The sequence below is a fragment of the Psammomys obesus genome, unplaced genomic scaffold, assembly GCF_907164565.1.
Source record: "Psammomys obesus unplaced genomic scaffold, mPsaObe1.curated_primary_1811, whole genome shotgun sequence".
In the NCBI taxonomy this organism is placed as follows: Eukaryota; Metazoa; Chordata; class Mammalia; order Rodentia; family Muridae; genus Psammomys; species Psammomys obesus.
This window is the reverse complement of record NW_026594311.1, coordinates 1,448,488-1,468,025: the sequence shown is the minus strand read 5'-3', so window position 1 is coordinate 1,468,025 and position 19,538 is coordinate 1,448,488. Positions and strand designations below refer to the sequence as shown.

Here is a 19,538-nt window from a genome sequence, read left to right as displayed (position 1 = left end):
AAGAAGACGCTTGCTCCACACTGCTGGGTGAGGAGAAAGGTGCAGCAGGGTTCCCTTTAACTGTCTGGGAGTGGGTGCTGTGGAGCAAAACCAACTGACCTCGCCATGGTGATTCACACCAGCGCCTGGCATCTGTCCTCCGGGCTTCATTCCTAAATGAACCAGTGGGTGCAAAGCAGGCTGCAAGTGCAGCGTGAGAGAGATGCTAAGGGCACCTATCCCGACCCGGGCACAGAGACGAACCACAGCCCAAGCACCTGCAGGGAAAGCCCTTTCCCGACAGAAGTGAGGGCGGCAGTCCTTCCGGCAGCAGAGCCAGGGGAGCTTGCTGACAGTGGGCAGCTGCTGGGGTTCTGCTGCAGGAAGGGCGGGTATTCATGTATGTCTCCCGGGGGGGCCCCAAAGCACACGGGCAGGACAGGGTCCCAGGAGGCTTGGTGGGTGTGAGTTTCAGAGTTTGGGAGAGAGATGTCTGGGCATGCACACGGCCATGTGAAGAGGGCAGTAAAAGGGCGTTCTCAGGGCAGTGTGAGCTCCAGAGGGCACAGTGGGAAAGAGTTTAGGGCAGGATCTGCTCTGATAGGCAACCAACTGTCATACGCCATGTTAGCACACCAAGACAACTGTCTAGTGGACTGTGCTTGGGGGTGTGAGTGCTTGGGGTGAGAGGAGGCTAAGAGTCTGGGTACCTCTGTGTAGCACCTGGGGCAGATGGGTGCTCCAAGTCTGTTAAGATCTGGCTGGCTTACCAGCTACCCCAGCCTTACCCTCCATGTGCCATCCTCTGCTCACTGGCTTCTGCAAGTGGGCCTCCAAGCGCCAAATCACTGCAATCATCTCAGAAGATGTCAGCCTCTGTCCTCATACTGTGTGTCATGGTGAAGCCCCACCACTCCCACCAGGCACATGCCTTCCTGCGGCCAGTAGGGCAGTGGCCTCAGGGCTTCTTCGGGACACAGCAATTCTCCAGGAGCACCATGGGTTTAGTAGGGACCCCAAAAAGCACATTCTAAAGAAATGAATTCATTCATTTATTCAATCTCCCCATGTACAAGACTTTTTAAAGAAGTGTCGTGGAGGCCCTCGAGGGGGCTGGACAGGTGTGACCCTCAGAACGTCCAGGCCCATTTTAGAGTCTGGTAACAGGGAATCACTGAAATTTCAGAGGACAGAGGGTCCTCAGCTGTGAAATCTTGGGCGTGAAAGAGCAGATACTGAGCTGGGTGGGCCATGACACAGAGGAGGGTAGTTTTGGCTGCTGTGAAGACCGAATGTTGAGTGTATGTACATTCTGAGCCACAGGAAGGACAGGGCTCACACACCTCTGCTATGGAAGGAAGAAGCCTAGAATGCGAGGGATGGGACACCCAACTGGGGCTTCATTCTTGGGGATCCATGACCAAGGAAGATGCCCTCTATCTGTCCTTGGCTCCTTGCTTAAAGTACCATCCTACCAATTTTTAAATATTTTGAGCCATGGCTGAAGCTAGAAGCAAAGAGAGAAAACGGGAAACCAAAAACAGTCCATGGTTGGGGAGCTAGGTGGCCCCCTTCAAGTAGCTCAGGCCTGGCAGCTTGTGCTGGGCTTGTGGAAGATTCCCCCTCACAGAGGCTAAATGCCTGGGGATGCAAGCCCCAGCACGAGCAGGGCTTGTGGGTCTGTGGGGGCCGGAGCATCAGTGTTGACTCATGGCCCCCACTGCAACCGTACACAGGCGCAGGGTCCCGCTGTGCTGACATTTTCTGAACCTATCACCTCCACTGAGCCCCAGATGGGGTTGGCCTGGGTGAGGGTAGCAGTCGCGCGCTTAGGCACAGCCTTACTCCTCCCAGGGGCTCATGTCGGTGTCGATGGCCACACAGTTGTAGGCGGCATAGCGGAGCTTCTCCTCACATACCTTGGCACTAAAGGAGGGCGGAGGAAGGTGGCTAATCAGGCCTCTCTGCCAGCCACCCTTCCACACTGAGGACATCACCCCAGGCATGAACCTAGGACAGCTCACCTGGCGTAGTGCGGGAGGAAGAGCGTGCTGGAGCAGGTGGAAGACTCGGGCAGGGCGTCGGTGGTCTCATAGCTGGGAGTTATGAAGGGTAAAAGATTTAGGAAGAGGGGTGTGTATATGTGGAAGGCACCTCAGGCCCTTCTCTGTGCTCACACTCACCCCAGTTTGTCTGGGTAGATGTAAATCCGAGCTGGCAGGCGGCTGCGGCCAGTGACAAAGCGCAGGAACCTGCTCCGGTCCTCTGGGTACAGGAGAAGAAAAGTTAGCGTTTGCACAGATGGCGAACCTGAACCCGCCTCTTCTGTCCACAGCTGCGCCCCAAGGCAGTGCCGGCAGCGCTCTGCCCCCTACTGACCGTTGGTGAAATTGTTCAGCGCCTCCCAAAAGTACTGCACTCTTGTGTCAGATGGTTCAAAGTCCTCAAACCGAGCTGCCAAGGCAAGAATCCATTCTTCGGTCTCATTCTGCTAGTCCTTAGGTCCCTCCCCTTTGGCTTCACTGCCATCACCGAGAACTCACTGAGCTTGCGCAGAGCATCCACAGTGACCTCCGGGTCCCCACACACCTTCTTTTCCAACTCTTGCCAGGTCAGCAAGTCCAGCACTGCCTGTGGCACCACCTTCAGCAGACCTGCCTGCATAGCTGCCACCTAGGGAGGAGGGAAGAGCCTGGCTGGGACAGAGGGCGCTACTTGGCACACACTGGGGCATCTCTGTACTCACTGACCAACAGGAAAGAGGGACAGTTACAGTGGGAGCCAGCATCAGGGCTGACATTGGTGGCCTACCAGTGGGCTCTGGCTGTTAAGGGAAGGGGCTCGGGAGGCCCAAAGCTCCTGTCTTAATACCTGCTCCTTGCTTTCCTCTAGCCGTGCCTTCTGGACCAGCTGGATGAAACGACAGCGGTCCTCATAGCCCACTGTGATGCCCGTGCCCCCAGGAATCAGCTCCACGACCTGCTGATCACTCAGTACAGTGGTGAATGTTAGCTCCTTCCCAAACTTGAACTCAAATGTCTCCTTGTCCATTCCTTCCATCACTTCCAGGAGCTTTACCTGAGGTTGGGGGAAGGCAGGGATGTCAGCTTTCTGGGGAGACAGTCTCTTCCCATGGGTGACGGGGAGTGTGGAGGCCAGAAAGGGCTGTGAAGGCATGGAGAAGATACCTAACCAGCCCTGGAGGTCAGGGAAGGCACTTGCAAGAAATGGCACCTGGCTTGACCCAAGTGAAAACCGGGAATTGGCTTGGCCACAAGGGAAGTCAGAAGAGAAAACTGATAAAACTGAAAAACCAAAAGGCCCAAAGCTAGAGCCTGACTGTGAGTCAGATGGCTGAGATATAGGAGCCATAGAAGGCCTTTCCGGGCTCACACTGTCCTAAGCCCAGAGCATAGCCATCAAATGATTTAAATAAGGAAAGTGAAATAAACTACGCTGGGAAATGAAATGGACGAGAAGAGACAGGAACACTAGCTTTTACCACACAAGGGGGCAGAAGGGAAGGTGGCCTGCACCTGAGGACAGCAGTGAATGGACGTACAAACTAATTCCAGGGAGAGACTGGACAGGGTGCTGGGGAGAAGAGGGAAGGGTGACCCTAAGCGTGGTTGCCTGTGCCTGTAATCCCAGCACTCAAGAGGTGGAACAGGAAGACCAGGAGTTCAAGGCTGTCCTCAGCTACACAGTCTCTATTACATAAGACCCTACTGCAAGAAGCAAAAACAGGGCTGGCCAGACGGTTCAGTGCATAAAAGCACTTGCCACCAAGTCTGATGCCCTGAGTTCAACCCCTGGGATCTACATGGGAATAATCACTTCCCAAAAGCTGTCTCTGACCTCTACTTGTGCACCATGATGCACGTTCCTACCTTCTCTCTCTCTCCCTCACATACGCTTAAAAAAAAAAAAAAAAAAAAAGGCACAACCCAGAACAATCGCAAAAACACCCTGATGACACTGACATGGGCAAAGGTGGATGGGTTGCAGTTCTGAGCCTAGAGCCGAGGGCCTTGGGCGGGGGTAAGGTGAAGGAAGAGCCTGCAGAGCCCAAGGCTCAAATGTGCCCTCTTGAGGCAGATGCAAATACGGCCCAGGCTAAGAAAAGAACTTGAGAGCGGGAGGTAAGGGCTTCAGGAGTTACCAGAACCAAGGTATCAGATGCAGCCATGGGAGATGAGGGGACTAGAGCGGGAACACTCTACTGGGGCCCAGTGCCTCTGGGCAGAAGAAACAGGGCTCCAGGCCTACTCACCAGCACGGAGTCCACGGCTGGGAAGTCTTTGCTCCAGCTCACCTCCTCACCAGACAGCTGCTTCCACACGAACCCAGGCAGGGCCAGAACCTGTGTGACAAATCGTCTTCTTAGCGAACCGTCCGGCTTCGCTGGCCCTTCTTTGGAGAGGCCTGGATCAGCTGGCGGGGTGATGACTGGGTTACTCACCAGGAACTCCTTACCCCGAAGGGCGGCCCCCATCAGCTGTCCGATCCACTCATACTTGGCAAAGTCTCGGCAAGAGGGATTAGGCACGTACATGTCTCGGGCCTCACCAGTGCCATTGCCCTGCCCCAGAGACACAGCTGTCAGCAGAGCACGGGGTAGACCCGATTTTCCGATCTTGAGTACCCCAAAGACTTCACCAGAGGTCGACTGCTCCCCACCCCACCTTCCTTCCTAATGTACAAAGGATGCTTCCCCCCTCCCCCCCACGTCAGAGGGCGCCTCGGGTGATTCAAACCCTGCACTGCCCTCTCCAGAGATTTGCAGACACAGCAAATGGTGGTGGGTGGGGAGCCGATCACCTGGTTCGCCGTGCGCACAAAGAAGGGGAGAGGCACAGGGGTGTCGGCTGAGCTGGGGCACAGCTCTTCTGACATATCTGCCAGGCTGTCACGGAAACCACCGCCTGAAGTGACAAGAGAGGCGCAGAGTGCCACAAGGTGCTAGCACTCTGCCGGGACAACAGCTGGGACCCATGTCAAGGCCTCACCTTGGTCAATGATGCCTTCGGCGATGAATTTACATTCCCACCACTGGTCATAGCGCATGGGCCACCTGTAAGGAGGCATGATGGATCTCGGCTGTGCCAGGGCTGGGCTCAGGCACATTACCCGGCCAGGAAAAGGGACTACAGAGGGGCAATAGTGAGGGTGCCAGGTGCCATCTGTGGATGTATATGCATGCCTTGGGCAAGTCCCTTACCCTCACGCCATACCTGTAGTCCAAGGGCTTTTCATACTTGTCAGAAGGCTTGAGGCCCTCATAAACCTGGGGAAGAGGGGAAGTGGGAGCTGTGGGGAGTCTACATTAAACAGCTGTCTCTGTTCTTGCCCAGAGACCTTGCTCAAGTCCCTCTTGGGCCAAACCCCTAGCCCTTTAATGACCCTCCCTCAGTCAATCCCGGTCCAGACCTGGGTGAAGACGGCATTCTTGCAGGCAGGGTCCCGAGAGGGGCAGGCACGGTGTTCCATGGCAAGGCGGCGGTTGATGTATAGCCGGGGCATGAAGCTGGGCTTGCTGCTTTCTGAATCGCGCAGGCACTGTGCTACCAGGCTGGGCCGCTGGCGTGACAGCAGTAGGAACTGTTTCACTTGCTGGTGAGGAAAGGTGGCCAGGGCAGGAATCAGTGGGCGGTCAGCTCCTGTCTAGGCCCTGGGGCTTTCCTCTATGCCTGACCCAGTTCTACCATTCCACTTAAGCTTTGTCCATTTGTTCTTGCCTCTACTTTTTTCCTTAAACTAACCTCGAAGGAGAACTTTTAAAAAACAACAATGCACGCCAGGTGGTGGTGGCACGTGTCTTTAATCCCAGCACTTGGGAGGCAGAGGCAGGTGCATCTCTGAGTTCTAGGCCAGCTTAGTTTCCTGAGCAAGTTCCAGGACAGTCAGGGCTACACAGAGAAACCTATCTCAAAAAAACCAACCAACCAACCAAAACAAAATAAAACAACGCAAATCTAACATTACTTTTACAAGTTTTCTAAAAGTTCCACTGACCAGAGAAAAGTCCCTATTTCACAGCCTGCTACACAAGGCTCCTGAGAGGCGACTATGCTTCCTCTCAGCCCCTTTCCAGCCTCACCACATCACACTTACTCCTAGCTGCATTGTTTTCTCAAGTCACGTGGGGCCGCTGCAGCACCCACTGTTTAACCTTCAAATGGCTGCGCTACACATGCCAATACTTTTCCTCCTCTCCTATTGCACATTTCACAGGCCTGTCTGGGAAACAGCCCTTTAAACACTAACTTTTCGACTACTGGGTCTGGGTTTCTTCTTGGTTTCTAGAACCAGTAAGGGTCTAGTCCTACAGGGGTCCCAGGAACTTTCTGCTGAAGATAACTGGAATGGAAAGGAGGAGCCCAGACTCACCTTAATCTCACTGAAGGTGCCCAGGGTGTGGTCCCATGCAGGGACCAGGTGGTGGAGGACACTGTCCAGGATCTTGATGAATCTGTGAAAGTGAGTGAAGATAAGAGTTTGGCATGGATGATGCCAGGCAGTGGTGATATATGCTTTTAATCCCAGAAAATAGGCAGATCTCTGTGAGTTCGAGGCCAAGCCTAGTCGACAGAGAATGTTCCAGTACAGCCAGAGCTACATAGAGAAATCCTGTCTGGGGCAGGAGGGTTCAGGGGAGGGGACGATAAGGGACTATGACAAACCAAATCAAAGAGTGTTTGGCATGAATGTAAGAGCCCATCCTCTAATCCCCAGGGACAGAAGCAAAGCTCAGGAGATGCACTGGTCCTTGAAGCAGAATAGCTTTTTACTAGGCTTTGGGGCCTCCTCCATGAAGATTCCTAAGGCTTAGGGAGGGGAGGGGAGGCCGGCAGGGCCAGGACCATAGCTACCTCTGCAAAAGGACAGCTCTTCGGTACAGTACTTCCGGGTCAGTGCCTTCCAGGCGTGGATATCGCACCAGACTGGCCGGCTGGAAGAGGTCTGCATTCAACCCTAGCTCCCGCTGTCTAGATGACTTGATCTTGACCCCTCGAAGACGAACATCAATCCCATCATCTGAGGATGGAGTCAGTGTGGTCATTCACTGGGACTGCTGCTTCCTAGGCCCTCAGACCTGGGAATGGCTCCTAACGGTTGGCGTTTTGTCACTGTTAGCCACAGAGGCTTCAGAGATTCTATCACATGAATCTCTCTCTCTCTCTCTCTCACACACACACACACATACACACATTCGTTCCATCTTTATGCTGAGGGAATACCTGTGGATCCCAACCCATTTCCTTTTCTAGATGAGCCCAACTACATCTATGGCTTATACCTAGCACTGTGTATCTATCTCTGGTCCCATAGCTTTACCCTAGTTCCAAATCCATTCCCTTCTCTCCACACTGTCAGCCTGCCCCCCCTCCACATCCCTAATAGCCATAAGGCCCACCTCGACACTCAACAATTCGGATCTCGATGATTGGAAGGTGGACGCTCATGTCCTCTAGGACACAGACATCCCCAATCAGGGTCCTAGGAGACAGGTGCAAAGCAGTTCAGAGACGTCCTGCCTCAGGCCTTCAGGGACCCCCGGGCTTCCACTCAAGCTGAGCTTGGCCCCATGGCCGGGGTCACCCCCCACTTCCCACCGCAGGCCAGCTTGCTCACTCGTCAATGTTCACGTCACTCAGCTTCTTCAGGTTGTCCCCTTCACCCCCATAGACCACGACCCGCTTCGGCATGAAGTTGTCATCTGTGGTATCCACTGTGAGTAGCAGCTTCCTGAGGGCTCAGCGTGTGAGTGTCTAAGTGAGACTCCAGGCACCCACAGCATGTGGCTCACCCACCCTGACCTGCCCAGAGCCGACTCACTTGACAATTGTGCCTTTCTTCATGGTTAGTCGTACCCAGTGTTGGCACTGGGACCCGTCACTCTCCCAGTAGGTATCTGCATTGCTATCTGTGAGGCAGGACACATTGAACTCCTCCTGAGGAAGGGGCAGAGAGGTGGAGTCACACTGGGCATGTGTGTTGGGCCAGGAAACAGAGCAACGGTAGAGTTGGGGTGGGTGTGGGGTAGGAAGGGTGTCTGGAGTTTCTCAAAAGGGTTCCCAGGGGAGTGGGGTTAGTTATGGCCTGCAGGGAGGTTAGTTTGGCCCTCGTTTAATGATGGGAGTTCTGGACCTTGCGCTGAGGGATGTGACTGTATCTAGGCACAGAAGTCTCAGCACCCACCGTGTAGGAGGAGACGTCTATGCTCTCCACATACTGCTTCACACTGCCCAGGTTCTCGTCTTCTTTGCCCAGGTGGTCATACAAGAAGTGGATCAGGTCCTCGTCGCACTCATACGTCCACGTTGGGGGTACGTAGCTAAGCAACCCCAAATCCCTAATTAGGTTGGGTTCAGGCCCTTCCCCGCCCCCCGCCCCCCACCCCGGGAACTCACAGTAGCCTTTGTACAGCTTCTGTGCAGGCCTCTGCTGGCTGAGGCCTGGCCCCGAGACGATGTGAGTATGTCAAGTCCACCACCTGTTCCCATCTGTGGGCAAAGAGTAGGGCAAATGAGGAGCAGGCACGGGCAACGGGACGCCACCTCCGAGATCAGCAGCCTTCTCGGGAGTGCCAGCCCCAAGCCTCGAGAAGCCTCACGCCCCTTCCGGTCCCATCTCGGCCTCTGCTTATCCCACCTCCACCCCCATCTCTCACACAAACCACGGTTTGAATTTTGGTTGTTTCCAAACCCTCGGCTCCCGCCAGACAGCAGCTGCAGGACCTGAGCACCGGCCGGTAGTCCACGCCGAACAGCCGCTGCTGCCGCTGCAGGTGGTCCGGAGTGTCGATGGGTACGAGGCGGGCCCCGCCCTCCGCCGGGCGACACACGAGCAGCCAGCCTTCGTCCAGACCGCAGTCAGTGAGGTGTTCGGCCAGCTGCTCCTGCAGGGGCGCGCCGGATGGGGACAGGAGACAGGGCACAGGCATCAGGGAACCGCTCCACCATCCGCCCGGCCCAGCCCAGGGCAAAGAGCACCGACAGCAATGCCAGTTCACTGTGGCAGAAGGGGGCGGAACAACCAGGGCTTTGGCTGGATCTAGGGGGTCTTTTATGGGATCCCGACCAGCCGGGGCGCACCTTGGTCAGCTTCACCCAGAGCCCGTGGCCGTTGCACAGCTCCTCGCCGGTGGTGCGCACGCAGGCGCCTCGCCGGAGCTCTATGCTGTCGCGGGCGGCGCGCAGCGGTCCTGAGCCTGTGCCCGGGGTAGGGCCCGTGGCACCCACACGCAGCCCCAGGCCCTCTGCCTCCCACACAGGCAGCAGCACGCGCGACGGTCCCGCCGGGTCCTTGTAAAGCTTGTAGAGCACCTCTCGCGGCACGAAAGCCAGCGCCGCGGGCAGCGGCAGCCCGGCCCGGAGGCTGCGCGCCGCCTCGGCCAGGAAGCGCACGCGGCCCAGGAGCTGCCGCGGGGACTCAAGCGCCGCGCCGGGGCCGGGGCCAGCCATGGTGCGGCCGCCGAGGTGAGCCGGGTCCAGGGAAACCCTGCCCCACAGCAGCACGGGGGGAGGGGGGTGGCAAGCTGCGCTTCCCACCACGCCCTGCCCCACCCTCCACCCTGTGTTACCGTATGTTTTGGATTAAATGCACACCCGAGGGCCACCGTGTTGTCGGGTGTACTCTGACCCTCCACGATGTTTCCTGTTTTGTGACCACCCCCGCCCCGGCCTTAGATTAATTAGGCTCAAAATTAGGCTCAAAATCAGGGCCTCATTATGTAGCCCAGGCTGATACCGAGCTCAGGCTCGTGATCCTTTCTTTAAGCTGGTGCCTACTATCGTTCTTCAAGCCGCTGTTCTACCTACTCCGAATAACTGCAATTTTTCTGATACGTTGGCCTCTTCTTTTCGTGTTCCTGTCCCTAACGAATATTACAATTGGAGAGTGTGTGCGTGCGTGTGTGTGCATGTGTGTGCGTGTGTGTGCAGCTCTGGCTGTCCTGGAACTCACTCTGTAGACCAGGCTGGCCTCCAACTCAGAGATCCACCTGCCTCTGTCTCCTGAGTGCGGGGATTGAAGGCGTGAGCCGCCACGCCCGGCTTGAGAAATCTTTTAAAATTCCTTCAACGGTCTATCCTAAGGGATGCGAGACTAAAGGTTCGGCAGAACGACACCGTCCCGCCGGTGTCGGGGATGGTTCAGTCACTCTGGATAGGTGCTGTTTGTTGCTTCTAATCTCAGGAGCCCTTAAGTGTGATCGCCGAGTTCTAGTTTCCCAAACGATTGGTAGAGCACTCTTGTCATTCCTACACATTTTGGGTAATGTCAATGCAGAGCATGAATCTTCAGTTCGCGCACAGCCTTTGCACCACCTGTTTGCCAGGCCTCCCACTCATGGGTGGGAGTGAGAGCTAAGTCTTCAGGATGTCAGGCCACAGATGAGAATTTTTTTCTCACGCCACCTTAACGCGTACTGAGAGGTCATTTCTCTTTGGGTCCTTTGTGACTGCGTCGCAACAGTGGACTTTACGGTGAAAAATTGTTGGGGTCCTACGGGCATCAGGGAGGACAGCCCCAGAGCTGTCACTGGGTTGGTCACGTGGCCCTCAAGATGGCGACGCCCGAGAGTCTCTTTGGGAAGGGGCGGGGCCTGGGCTGCGGGGCGGAGACTCGGGTTAAAGCCCTGACCGCTCAGTTACTGTTTACCATGGAGGCGAACGGGGCCGGGTGAGTTTTCCGCTGCACGGCCTGGGACTACGCTGCTTTCAGATCCGAGCCTTCCAATTTAGGGCTCTTATTTTTTCCGGACATCTCCAAGTACGAACCCAGTTCGTTGAGATTCCAAATCTTCCAATCATGGAACGGTACCTTCCCGGCAACCTGCCCCCTCTTCCTAGTGTTTATTCCAGGGACTGACTACTTTGGGGACGGCGTTCCGAGACTTTCTTTTCGAGGACACTCAGAACTTCTAACTAGCAGCTGGGACCGTCAACTCTGATCTTTCTCTCTCGTTTTGGGGATCAAAACTTGGGCCGCTTCAGAAGCTGGCGGCCCTGTTCCCGAGATTAACTCCTTTCTCCCCAAACTCTCCTTACTGGATTTTCATTCCATTCCTCTAGTTTGTACAGTTCTTTGAGTTTGGGAAAGTGGACAGTTGTGTAGGAAAGAGGCCCTAGTGTGGGGTTCCCTCTCCTGGAGGCTTGTGTGCCACCTGATAAGAAGGAGGCGGAATGGGTGGGGAGCCATGGTTTGCAAGCGGGCCTGGAGGCGGCAGATAGTGGCCTGGATGAACCCGAGCCTTCCCCAAACCCCAGTCTAGCATAATGACATTTACTCCCACCTCTACCCTCCACCTGATCGCTAGGCTCCAGAATTTTCCAGAGCTGAAGAATGACACGTTCCTGAGAGCAGCGTGGGGAGAGGAAACAGACTACACTCCGGTTTGGTGCATGCGACAAGCAGGACGCTACTTACCAGGTCAGGGCCAAAGCTATGGCCTAGATGAAACTTGAAACTCTAGAAGATGAAGTTCTTCAGGGGAAGATGGTAACTTTGGAAGACCTCATGTCGAGTCCTGTCCTACCTCTCTTTTTGTAGAGTTTAGGGAAACCAGGGCTGCCCAGGACTTCTTCAGTACCTGTCGCTCTCCTGAGGCTTGCTGTGAGCTGACTCTTCAGGTGAGGGCTACACAGAGGGCGGGATTTATGCCCTCGGTGTGTTGCTTTACTAACCTATTTGCTATTCCCTACAGCCACTGCGAAGGTTCCCTCTGGATGCTGCCATCATCTTCTCTGACATCCTTGTTGTACCCCAGGTTCTCAATCCCCATCCCGGAAAGTAGCTTAAAAGAAGGCAGGGGCAGAGAATCCTGTCCTGTCGGGGCTTCAAGATAAATACATAAATGGGTAGAGGGAAATACTAGAGTTTGCTGGGGTTTTCATTTTCTTTCCTTTTCTTGTCACCGGGTTGAACAGAACCTTTTCCTCTGAGTTCTAGGTTGTGAACCCAGATATTTCATTCCCTTCAAGGCGCTGGGCATGGAGGTGACCATGATACCTGGCAAAGGACCCAGCTTCCCAGAGCCATTAAGAGAAGAGCAGGACCTCGATCGTCTTCGGGATCCAGCAGATGTGGCTTCAGAGTTGGGCTATGTGTTCCAAGCCATCACCCTTACCCGGCAACAGCTGGCTGGACGTGTGCCACTGATTGGCTTTGCCGGAGCTCCGGTAATTCCGCACAGGGTGTGGGCTGGGGTATGACGAGGTCAGTCTGGTAGGTCTGGGATAGACAAGAATATGTATTCTTCTGCAGTGGACCCTGATGACATACATGGTTGAAGGTGGCAGTTCCAGCACCATGGCTCAGGCCAAGCGATGGCTCTACCAAAGGCCACAGGCCAGCCACAAGCTGCTTGGCATACTCACTGATGCGCTGGTCCCATATCTGATAGGACAAGTGGCTGCAGGTGCTCAGGTGAGTCCTAAGGGACTTAAGGCTGTAGCGTGGTCTGTCAGCACCCAAAGCAACAGCTGCCGAAACTGCAGAGAGCAGGGACATTACTTTTCCTCCAGTGATCTGGCCGGATTATCTAAGTGGTCCCCCACCTTCCTGCGACCCTCTAATATAGTTCCTCATGGTGTGGTGACTCCCAACCATAAAATTATTTTGTTGCTACTTTGTAACTGTAATTTTGCCACTGTTGTGAACAGTAATGTAAAGATCTGATATGCAGGATATCTGATATGTGACCCCTGTAAAACGGTTGGTCTACTCCAAAGGGTTGTGACCCACAGGTTGAGAACCATTTAGATTCTAAGCCCTTTCTGAAGCTGTCAGCAGGACTTAAAAGTCTGACTATTTGGAGATTGAAGCTGCTGCTAGGATCTGGAGAAGGTAAAACTTTTTTTTTTTTTTTTTTAATCCATCTGCTTCTGCCTCCCAAGTGCTGGGCTTAAAGTTGTGTGCACCATTACCCAGCTGTTTTCTTTCTTTTATTGGTTTCTCTGTGTAGCCCTGGCTGTTCTAGAACTGGATCAGGAACTTGACCAGGCCTGGCTCTGTTTCCTAAGTGCTGGGGTTAAAGGCATGAGCCACCAATGCCCGGCTTTTTTTTCTTTTAAGGCGAAATCTGGAATTGAGCTCCTAGCCTCAGAGAATGTGTCAGGGTTTAAAGTCACCTAAGGAGAATTAAGAAATAAGTGTACCCACAAGGAGAGCAACAGAACACAGGGGTCTTCCCAGAGACTCATACTCCAACCAAGTACCAGGCATGGAGATGACCTAGAACCCCTGCACAGATGTAGCCCATGGCAGTTTAGTGTCCAAGTGGGTTCCATAGTAATGGGAAGAGGGACTGCCTCTGACATAATCTGATTGGCCTGCTCTTTGATCACCTCCCCCTGAGGGGAGAGCAGTCTTACCAGGCCACAGAAGATGACAATGCAACCACTCCTGATGTGATCTGATAGAATAAGATCAGAAGGAAGGAGAGGAGGACCTCCCTAGCAGTGGACTTGGGGAGGGGCATTCGTGAAGAAGGGGAAGGGAGGGTGGGACCAGGAAGGGAGGAGGGAGGGGCTTATGGGGGGATACAAAGTGAATAAAGTGTAATTAAAAAAATAAATAACTAAAGTGAAAAAAAAAAAAGAGATAAGTGTATACAGGGCCTGAGGTACTTCCTCTGTAATCACATTCCTCTGTGTCACATTCATTTTTCTTATTGCCTGTCTATAGGCATTGCAGCTCTTTGAGTCCCATGCAGGACATCTTGGCTCAGCGCTCTTCAACAAGTTTGCACTGCCCTACATCCGTGATGTGGCCAAGCGAGTGAAGGCTGGGTTGCAGAAGGCAGGTCTGGCACCTGTGCCCATGGTGAGGACTGGCACAGGTTGAGTGAAGGTTGTAGCACTTTGGGGGCTAAGCCCTGCATGGACTGAAGTCACCACTGGAGGGCAGGAGAAGCACAGCCAAGAAAGGCTACCGGGCACAGCAAGGCTTAGTGTCAGAGATCTGCTCTTTTTCTCCAGATCATCTTTGCTAAGGATGGACATTTTGCCCTGGAAGAGCTGGCCCAGGCTGGCTATGAGGTAGTTGGGCTTGACTGGACAGTGTCTCCAAAGAAAGCCAGGTGAGTGATAGAGGAGTGGGGCCTAGAGGCTGAGGTGGAAGGATAACAACCCCAAATACGCAGTGATGAGAACGTGGCACTGGTTCTGCTTCCAGGGAGCGCGTGGGAAAGACCGTGACCTTGCAGGGGAACCTGGATCCCTGTGCTTTGTATGCACCTGAGGTAAGAAATGGCCCTGCATTGTGTACAAGGTGTTCTCTCTGAACCGTGCAATGGTTGGGTTATCACGTGTATGTGGTTTTATTGTACTTTTCTCCCACCTTTATTCTATACACACAACGTAAACCCTCAGAAAGCAGGATTTGTTTTTGTTGTTGTTGGGGTTTTTGTTTGTTTGTTTGGTGTTTTTGAGACAGGGTTTCTCTGTGTAGCCTTGCCTGTCCTGGAACTCGCTCTGTAGACCAGGCTGGCCTCAAACTCACAGATCCGTCTGCCTCTGCCTCCCAAGTACTGGAATTAAAAGCATATGCCACCACCACCTGGCAGAAAGCAGGAAATATTTAAAATTTATTTTTGTGGCTGTTCCTTTGTACCCCCCCACTATCACCCCTTGGAGCTAAGGGCCCCACCCAGGGCCTTGTGCTTGCTAGGCAAGCTTTTTACCACTGAGTTAAATTCCCACATCCACACTTTTTCTGAGACAGAGTCTCACGCAGCCCAGGTTGGCTTCAAACTCACTGTGTAGCTGAGGTTGGTCTTGAACTCATCTTCCTCCCTCTACCTCCTAAAGTGCTAAGATTACAGATATACTCCACCACAGCCATCTCTCATTTTGTTTGGTAAAATGCATCTTTTTATTACTGTTGTGCATTTGGCGCATAAGTGGAGGTTAGAGGACAGCTCTGTGGGGTCAGTTATCTTCTACCTTTATTTGGGTCCCAGGGACTGAACTGAGGTCTTCAGGGTTGCACAGCAAGCACCCTATCTGCTGAGCCATCTCACAGGTTCCTCACTTCTGTTTTCTTAATGGCTGATAACCTTGTTAAATAACGACAATAACACTTAGAAGCATATATGTGCGTCACTATTGTGCGAAGGGAGGACAGAGCCTTGCTGGCCTCTCCTACAGTGCCCTCCTGGTTCTCTAGGAGGAGATTGGTCAATTGGTGCGGCAGATGTTGGACGACTTTGGGCCACAACGCTACATCGCCAACCTAGGGCACGGGCTTTACCCTGACATGGACCCAGAACGAGTAGGAGCCTTTGTGGATGCTGTACACAAACATTCACGTCTGCTTCGACAGAATTAAGTATGTGCCTTTCTGCTCAAGTGCCACCAACACAGATTGTTTCCAGGAGAATAAAACTTCCAGAGTTTGGAGTGCAGCATGTTTCTTTTTTTGTAAAGGTTTATGTCCTTATCCTTAGTTTCTTCTGAAGCCCACCCCCCATCTTACACACACACATACACACACACACACACACACACACACACACACACCCTCAAACTCACATAGATCTACCTACCTCTGCCTCTCAAGTGCTGGGGTTAGAGGTGTGTGCCACCCGGCCCGGCTCCTTGGCTCCCACAGGTCTCAGGACTCGGGTGTCAGTGCACATGCCCTACAGCCGTAACAGCAGCTCACACTACCGCTATGCCACCAGCCAGCCAAGCCCAAGGGTGACATCATATGGGTGCAGCTTTCCAGAGAGCTGGGCTATGACGTTTATAGACAAAGAATCAGGAGCCCTATAACAGGGCTCTGTGTCTCTGAAGGACACAGAAGATAGATTAAAAAGGGAACAGAAGAAGCTGAAACACTTTGGAGTTCAGGAGGGGAAGATGGGGTCTAGGTAAACAGCAGCTAAGGAGACTAGCTTTGCTACCATAGCGTGGGAGGGCAGAAAGACACAGGTCTAAGCTGCTTAGGATTGGAGCCTGAGGCTAGTCCCACAACAAGGCTAAAAGATCTCTGAAGCCAAACAGACCCTGGCACTTAAGTTCATTGTGCATTATTTTCTGAGCATACCCAGTGAGTTTCTCAGAATCTTGCTTATCATGTGACATTATGACATGACTGTTTCCCAGGACAAGGTTTTGAGGTGCCTTAGAGCTATGGAGATGGGTGTGACACAAGGAAACCTTCCATCTGTCCATTATTGTACATTTCTGCTTAGGCCCAACCAGCTCCCTGTCCCATCCAAGGAGAGACGGGCTTCATCTACTGAGAAAACACAATTTCTGCTTTTAGAAAAATCTTTTCTGTTATCCATGGTTTATTCATAGAAAAGCACTGAGTTCACATACTTGCTAAAAAAGGGAAGTCATGATACAGAAATGGGGGTGGCTTTTTTTTTTTTGCCAACCCATTGGGCTGAGATAGTGTAGGGGCCCTTGGCTGAACAGTAACACATTAGTAGCCACAAACAGCGAATACAACTTACTGGTCAGTTTGGAATAAAAAAGATGACAAGTAGTTTTCCAAAGAGAAAAATAAAGTAAATCAGACAGAAAGGTCCTTAGTTCATATTCTAGCTACATCACCCCTTCCCTATAAACCCCACTCAACTCAGGAACTAAGACACAAAACAGTAAACACTGAAGACACCTGCAGCCAACTGATTCTTCTGAGTGCCTTGCTACCTCCTATAATTCCAGGCTAAGCACAGGGGTCATGAAGTAGCAGGAATGTGATACACTGGCGGTCAGCATAGGCTCACATGGGGGTTACCCACTAGGACTAGAAATTAGGAAGGACAAGGCTAAAGGAATACCAGCCTCAGCCTCCAAGTTAGCTACCAATGGGACTACGATGAAAGTAGGCAGAGGAAGTTTGAGGTAGAGAGTCAGGGGAAGAAAACAAGTTTGTGTAAGAACCATGGAGTGGAAGTGGCCAGTCTTATTGGCAGAGGGACACAGGTGCTCAGAAACGTGTTTGCTGAGAGAAGGTAGATAGAGGAGGTGCAGAGATGGGTAACAATGTTCAGCCAGCAAGAGACAGGAATGGGCAAGAGAGAGCTGGCAGAAAGAAGGCACACTCATGCAGATCCCCAAGCATGAAGACAAGGTCAGACTACATGGAGAGATCACTCACATAAAGACACATCATGGTTAGCAAGCATACACTCACACACAGACATGTTTATACACAGGTACCCGTGTGAGCCTAGATACACAGACACTAAACATGGAGACATGAGTATACTTAATACGTAGGTATGCATTATCACACACACACAGAAATGAAACAGCAAATACCCACAGTCTAACATGTCACATAATAAACACAAATAGAACAGACACAGCATGCACATATGTATACATAAACACATATCCATACAGATATTCACACATACAAACTGGGGATGAAAGCAGATTCTCTAACATAAAGGTGACCAGAGCAGATGTATCTGTAAGCTCAGTGGCTTCCTAGACCTTCGTCTTCTCCATGCACTTGTTATTCGGGTGTTTATCAGGCTCTTGGAGCATGTGAGGGAGAGGCAGGAGCTTCAGTGTTCACAACTTTGTGAGACAAGTGTCTAAGCCAGTCTTGACCTCTGCCCCTCAATGACCACTAGGCTAGTTGTCCTATCTGCAGGCCACAGTTTCTGCACAGACAAGACTTGGATTTTAACTGTCCATTTTTCTCCCTGCCACCTCACTTATCCACTGCCAACAGCATATACTCTGTATGGGAAACCTGAGAAATGGTGCGAGTCTCCTCAGAAAACAAGCCTATCCTCCCACTCACAGCTACTTGAAGTGCCCATCAAATCAGAGTTGGAATTATAAATAGTTACAGCTTTACAATGCTTGACAACACATATACTATAGTATGTACAGTACCATAAATGCTTCTGTTTCTCTGGTTAAGCAATCCCTGAGACGGAACAGTGTTCTGTGTTTGCCAAGGGAGGGCCAATGGCCAGGACACGCAGGATATAGGGGCGTGAGGTGACATGTTGTGGGGGCTTCTGATCGGTCTGCAGGGCCCAGCTCCTCCAGGAACAGTGGGGCTGGAGTAAGAAGCTTGCCAAAGCAGGAATACTGGCTAAAGTTGGACTCTCCCCATTCTTAGGTCTGGGGTACTTTTGGCTCAGCCACAAGTGCTCAGAGTCCTCTCAGGGTAGACAGATGTTTCAGAGTCCTTGTCCTGACCTGGGAGCCCAGGCTGCCCTGGCAGCAAGCTATCCACTTCCTCAGCCAAAGCGCTCCCGAACCAGCAGCATCAACTTCTTCTTGCCTTTGTAAATCTGTTTGAGGTTGTCAATGAATTGGGCAAATTGCAAGTGACCATCCTGGGGCAGAAGGAAGGTCTCCCGAGCCTTGCTCAGGAACTCGATGAACTCTCCGTAGTGGCGCGGACTGATGTGTGTCAGACGGGAGTGTGTGGTGTTGATATAGGCATTGATGGTGGCATCCAGTAGCTGGCGCAGTGGTGCTTTATCCGTTGACATGAGCTTTCCAGAGCTGCGGCGGCCTGGGATGCCGGCCAGGCCTGGTGCAGTCACTGTGCACCGACGCAGGATATCGGAAAGCACCGTGGCACAGTGCACACTCTTCACCACCAGGGGGATGAGAGCTGCCAGTTCATTCTTTCCCAGAGAGTGGCTGAGAGCACAAGCCCAGAGCACATCATTGATGGCCGGATGGGTGTCCTGGTTGTAGGCCAGGTTAAGATGGCTCATGGCCAGTGAGGCCAGCTTGAAGGCACGTAGCGGGTAGCCACGGAGCTCCATGTAGCGGGCAATAGTGAACAGCTGCGAGTGAGTCATGCCACCAGCAGCAGCATCAATGGCAATCTGGTAGGCTGCCTCAAAGGCAATGTGGTCTTTCTCACAGAGTGTAAGAGCTGATAAGGCACAGCTCTGTGGATCCTTCATAGCACACTGCAGGGCCAGCGTGCGGGCACAGCTAGCCAGTTCCTCCCGCTGTGGGTAGTCAAGACTGAGGCGCAGGATAGTGGTGTGGGATACAGCTGTGGCAGCCACAATACTTGTAGCCTCGGTAGGGGTGAAGAGTGTGTACCAGCTCTGCAAGATGCTCACCAGGGCCCGCACACCTGTCAGGGAGAGCCTGAGCTCAGCAGTGGCTACTTGGTCTCCATCCAAGTCTGCCCAGATTACCATTTGGGGTCTGAACTTGGCCTGCAGAGAGGAGTTTTCCCTCCTCCTCGGCAGCCTTGAGATAATCTGAGGCAAACCAGAGCAAGGGGAGCATCCCAAATGGCCAGACCCTGTTTGGTGTCTCTTCCCATCCCTTCCTTCCCAGGCCAGAGAGCTGAAGGTCTCTGCTGCATTCTTAGCCCTTCATAAAGATGAAGCAACAGACTCCCAGGTTTGTCTGTCTCATGGTGGGGCCCTAAGTTTCCCTGGGGGTTCTAGCTGAAGTAGGGCCTCTAGGTAGAGGCTTAGCTGGGCTTGGGTTCTAGAATGGTTCCCAGCCCTCCAAATTGTTTGTGATTTTTCAGAAGCATAGACAGAGACTGGGACCAAACCACTGAGCCAACTCCCTCCCAAGGGAGCACATGAG

General features: G+C 52.9%; 3 protein-coding genes across 5 annotated transcripts in view; 1 reads left to right on the top strand and 2 right to left on the bottom strand.

Moving 5' to 3' along the window:
• Nucleotides 1-1,018: 1,018 nt before the first annotated feature.
• Nucleotides 1,019-9,446, bottom strand: Hectd3 (HECT domain E3 ubiquitin protein ligase 3). Its single transcript, XM_055618533.1, has 21 exons — nucleotides 9,078-9,446; nucleotides 8,721-8,881; nucleotides 8,394-8,486; nucleotides 8,182-8,317; nucleotides 7,819-7,934; nucleotides 7,615-7,728; nucleotides 7,397-7,479; nucleotides 6,852-7,017; nucleotides 6,370-6,451; nucleotides 5,410-5,592; nucleotides 5,214-5,266; nucleotides 4,989-5,053; nucleotides 4,801-4,904; nucleotides 4,442-4,561; nucleotides 4,253-4,342; nucleotides 2,851-3,057; nucleotides 2,523-2,652; nucleotides 2,359-2,433; nucleotides 2,163-2,244; nucleotides 2,004-2,075; nucleotides 1,019-1,905 (listed from the first exon to the last, which is right to left on the bottom strand). Exons 1-21 carry the CDS (start codon nucleotides 9,444-9,446, stop codon nucleotides 1,821-1,823), a joined length of 2,586 nt encoding a protein of 861 aa, XP_055474508.1. The 3' UTR covers nucleotides 1,019-1,820.
• Nucleotides 9,390-15,391, top strand: Urod (uroporphyrinogen decarboxylase). Of its 3 annotated transcripts, none has more exons than XM_055618536.1 (10): nucleotides 9,390-9,461; nucleotides 11,303-11,415; nucleotides 11,536-11,615; nucleotides 11,690-11,752; nucleotides 11,967-12,164; nucleotides 12,250-12,411; nucleotides 13,672-13,809; nucleotides 13,965-14,065; nucleotides 14,161-14,227; nucleotides 15,154-15,391. In XM_055618536.1, exons 1-10 carry the CDS (start codon nucleotides 9,445-9,447, stop codon nucleotides 15,313-15,315), a joined length of 1,101 nt encoding a protein of 366 aa, XP_055474511.1. In that variant the 5' UTR covers nucleotides 9,390-9,444; the 3' UTR covers nucleotides 15,316-15,391. The 3 variants fall into 3 exon arrangements, with proteins under 3 accessions (XP_055474511.1, XP_055474510.1, XP_055474513.1); XM_055618535.1 differs by lacking the exon at nucleotides 9,390-9,461 and adding an exon at nucleotides 10,585-10,665; XM_055618538.1 differs by lacking the exon at nucleotides 9,390-9,461 and adding an exon at nucleotides 10,731-10,802.
• The window catches only part of Zswim5 (zinc finger SWIM-type containing 5), a 104,853-nt gene continuing 100,620 nt past the window's right edge, over nucleotides 15,306-19,538 (bottom strand). Inside the window, exon 14 of the mRNA XM_055618534.1 lies at nucleotides 15,306-19,068. Within this exon, the coding sequence (XP_055474509.1) occupies nucleotides 18,206-19,068 (863 nt within the window). The 3' untranslated portion in view covers nucleotides 15,306-18,205. The remainder of the gene's footprint in view (nucleotides 19,069-19,538) is intronic.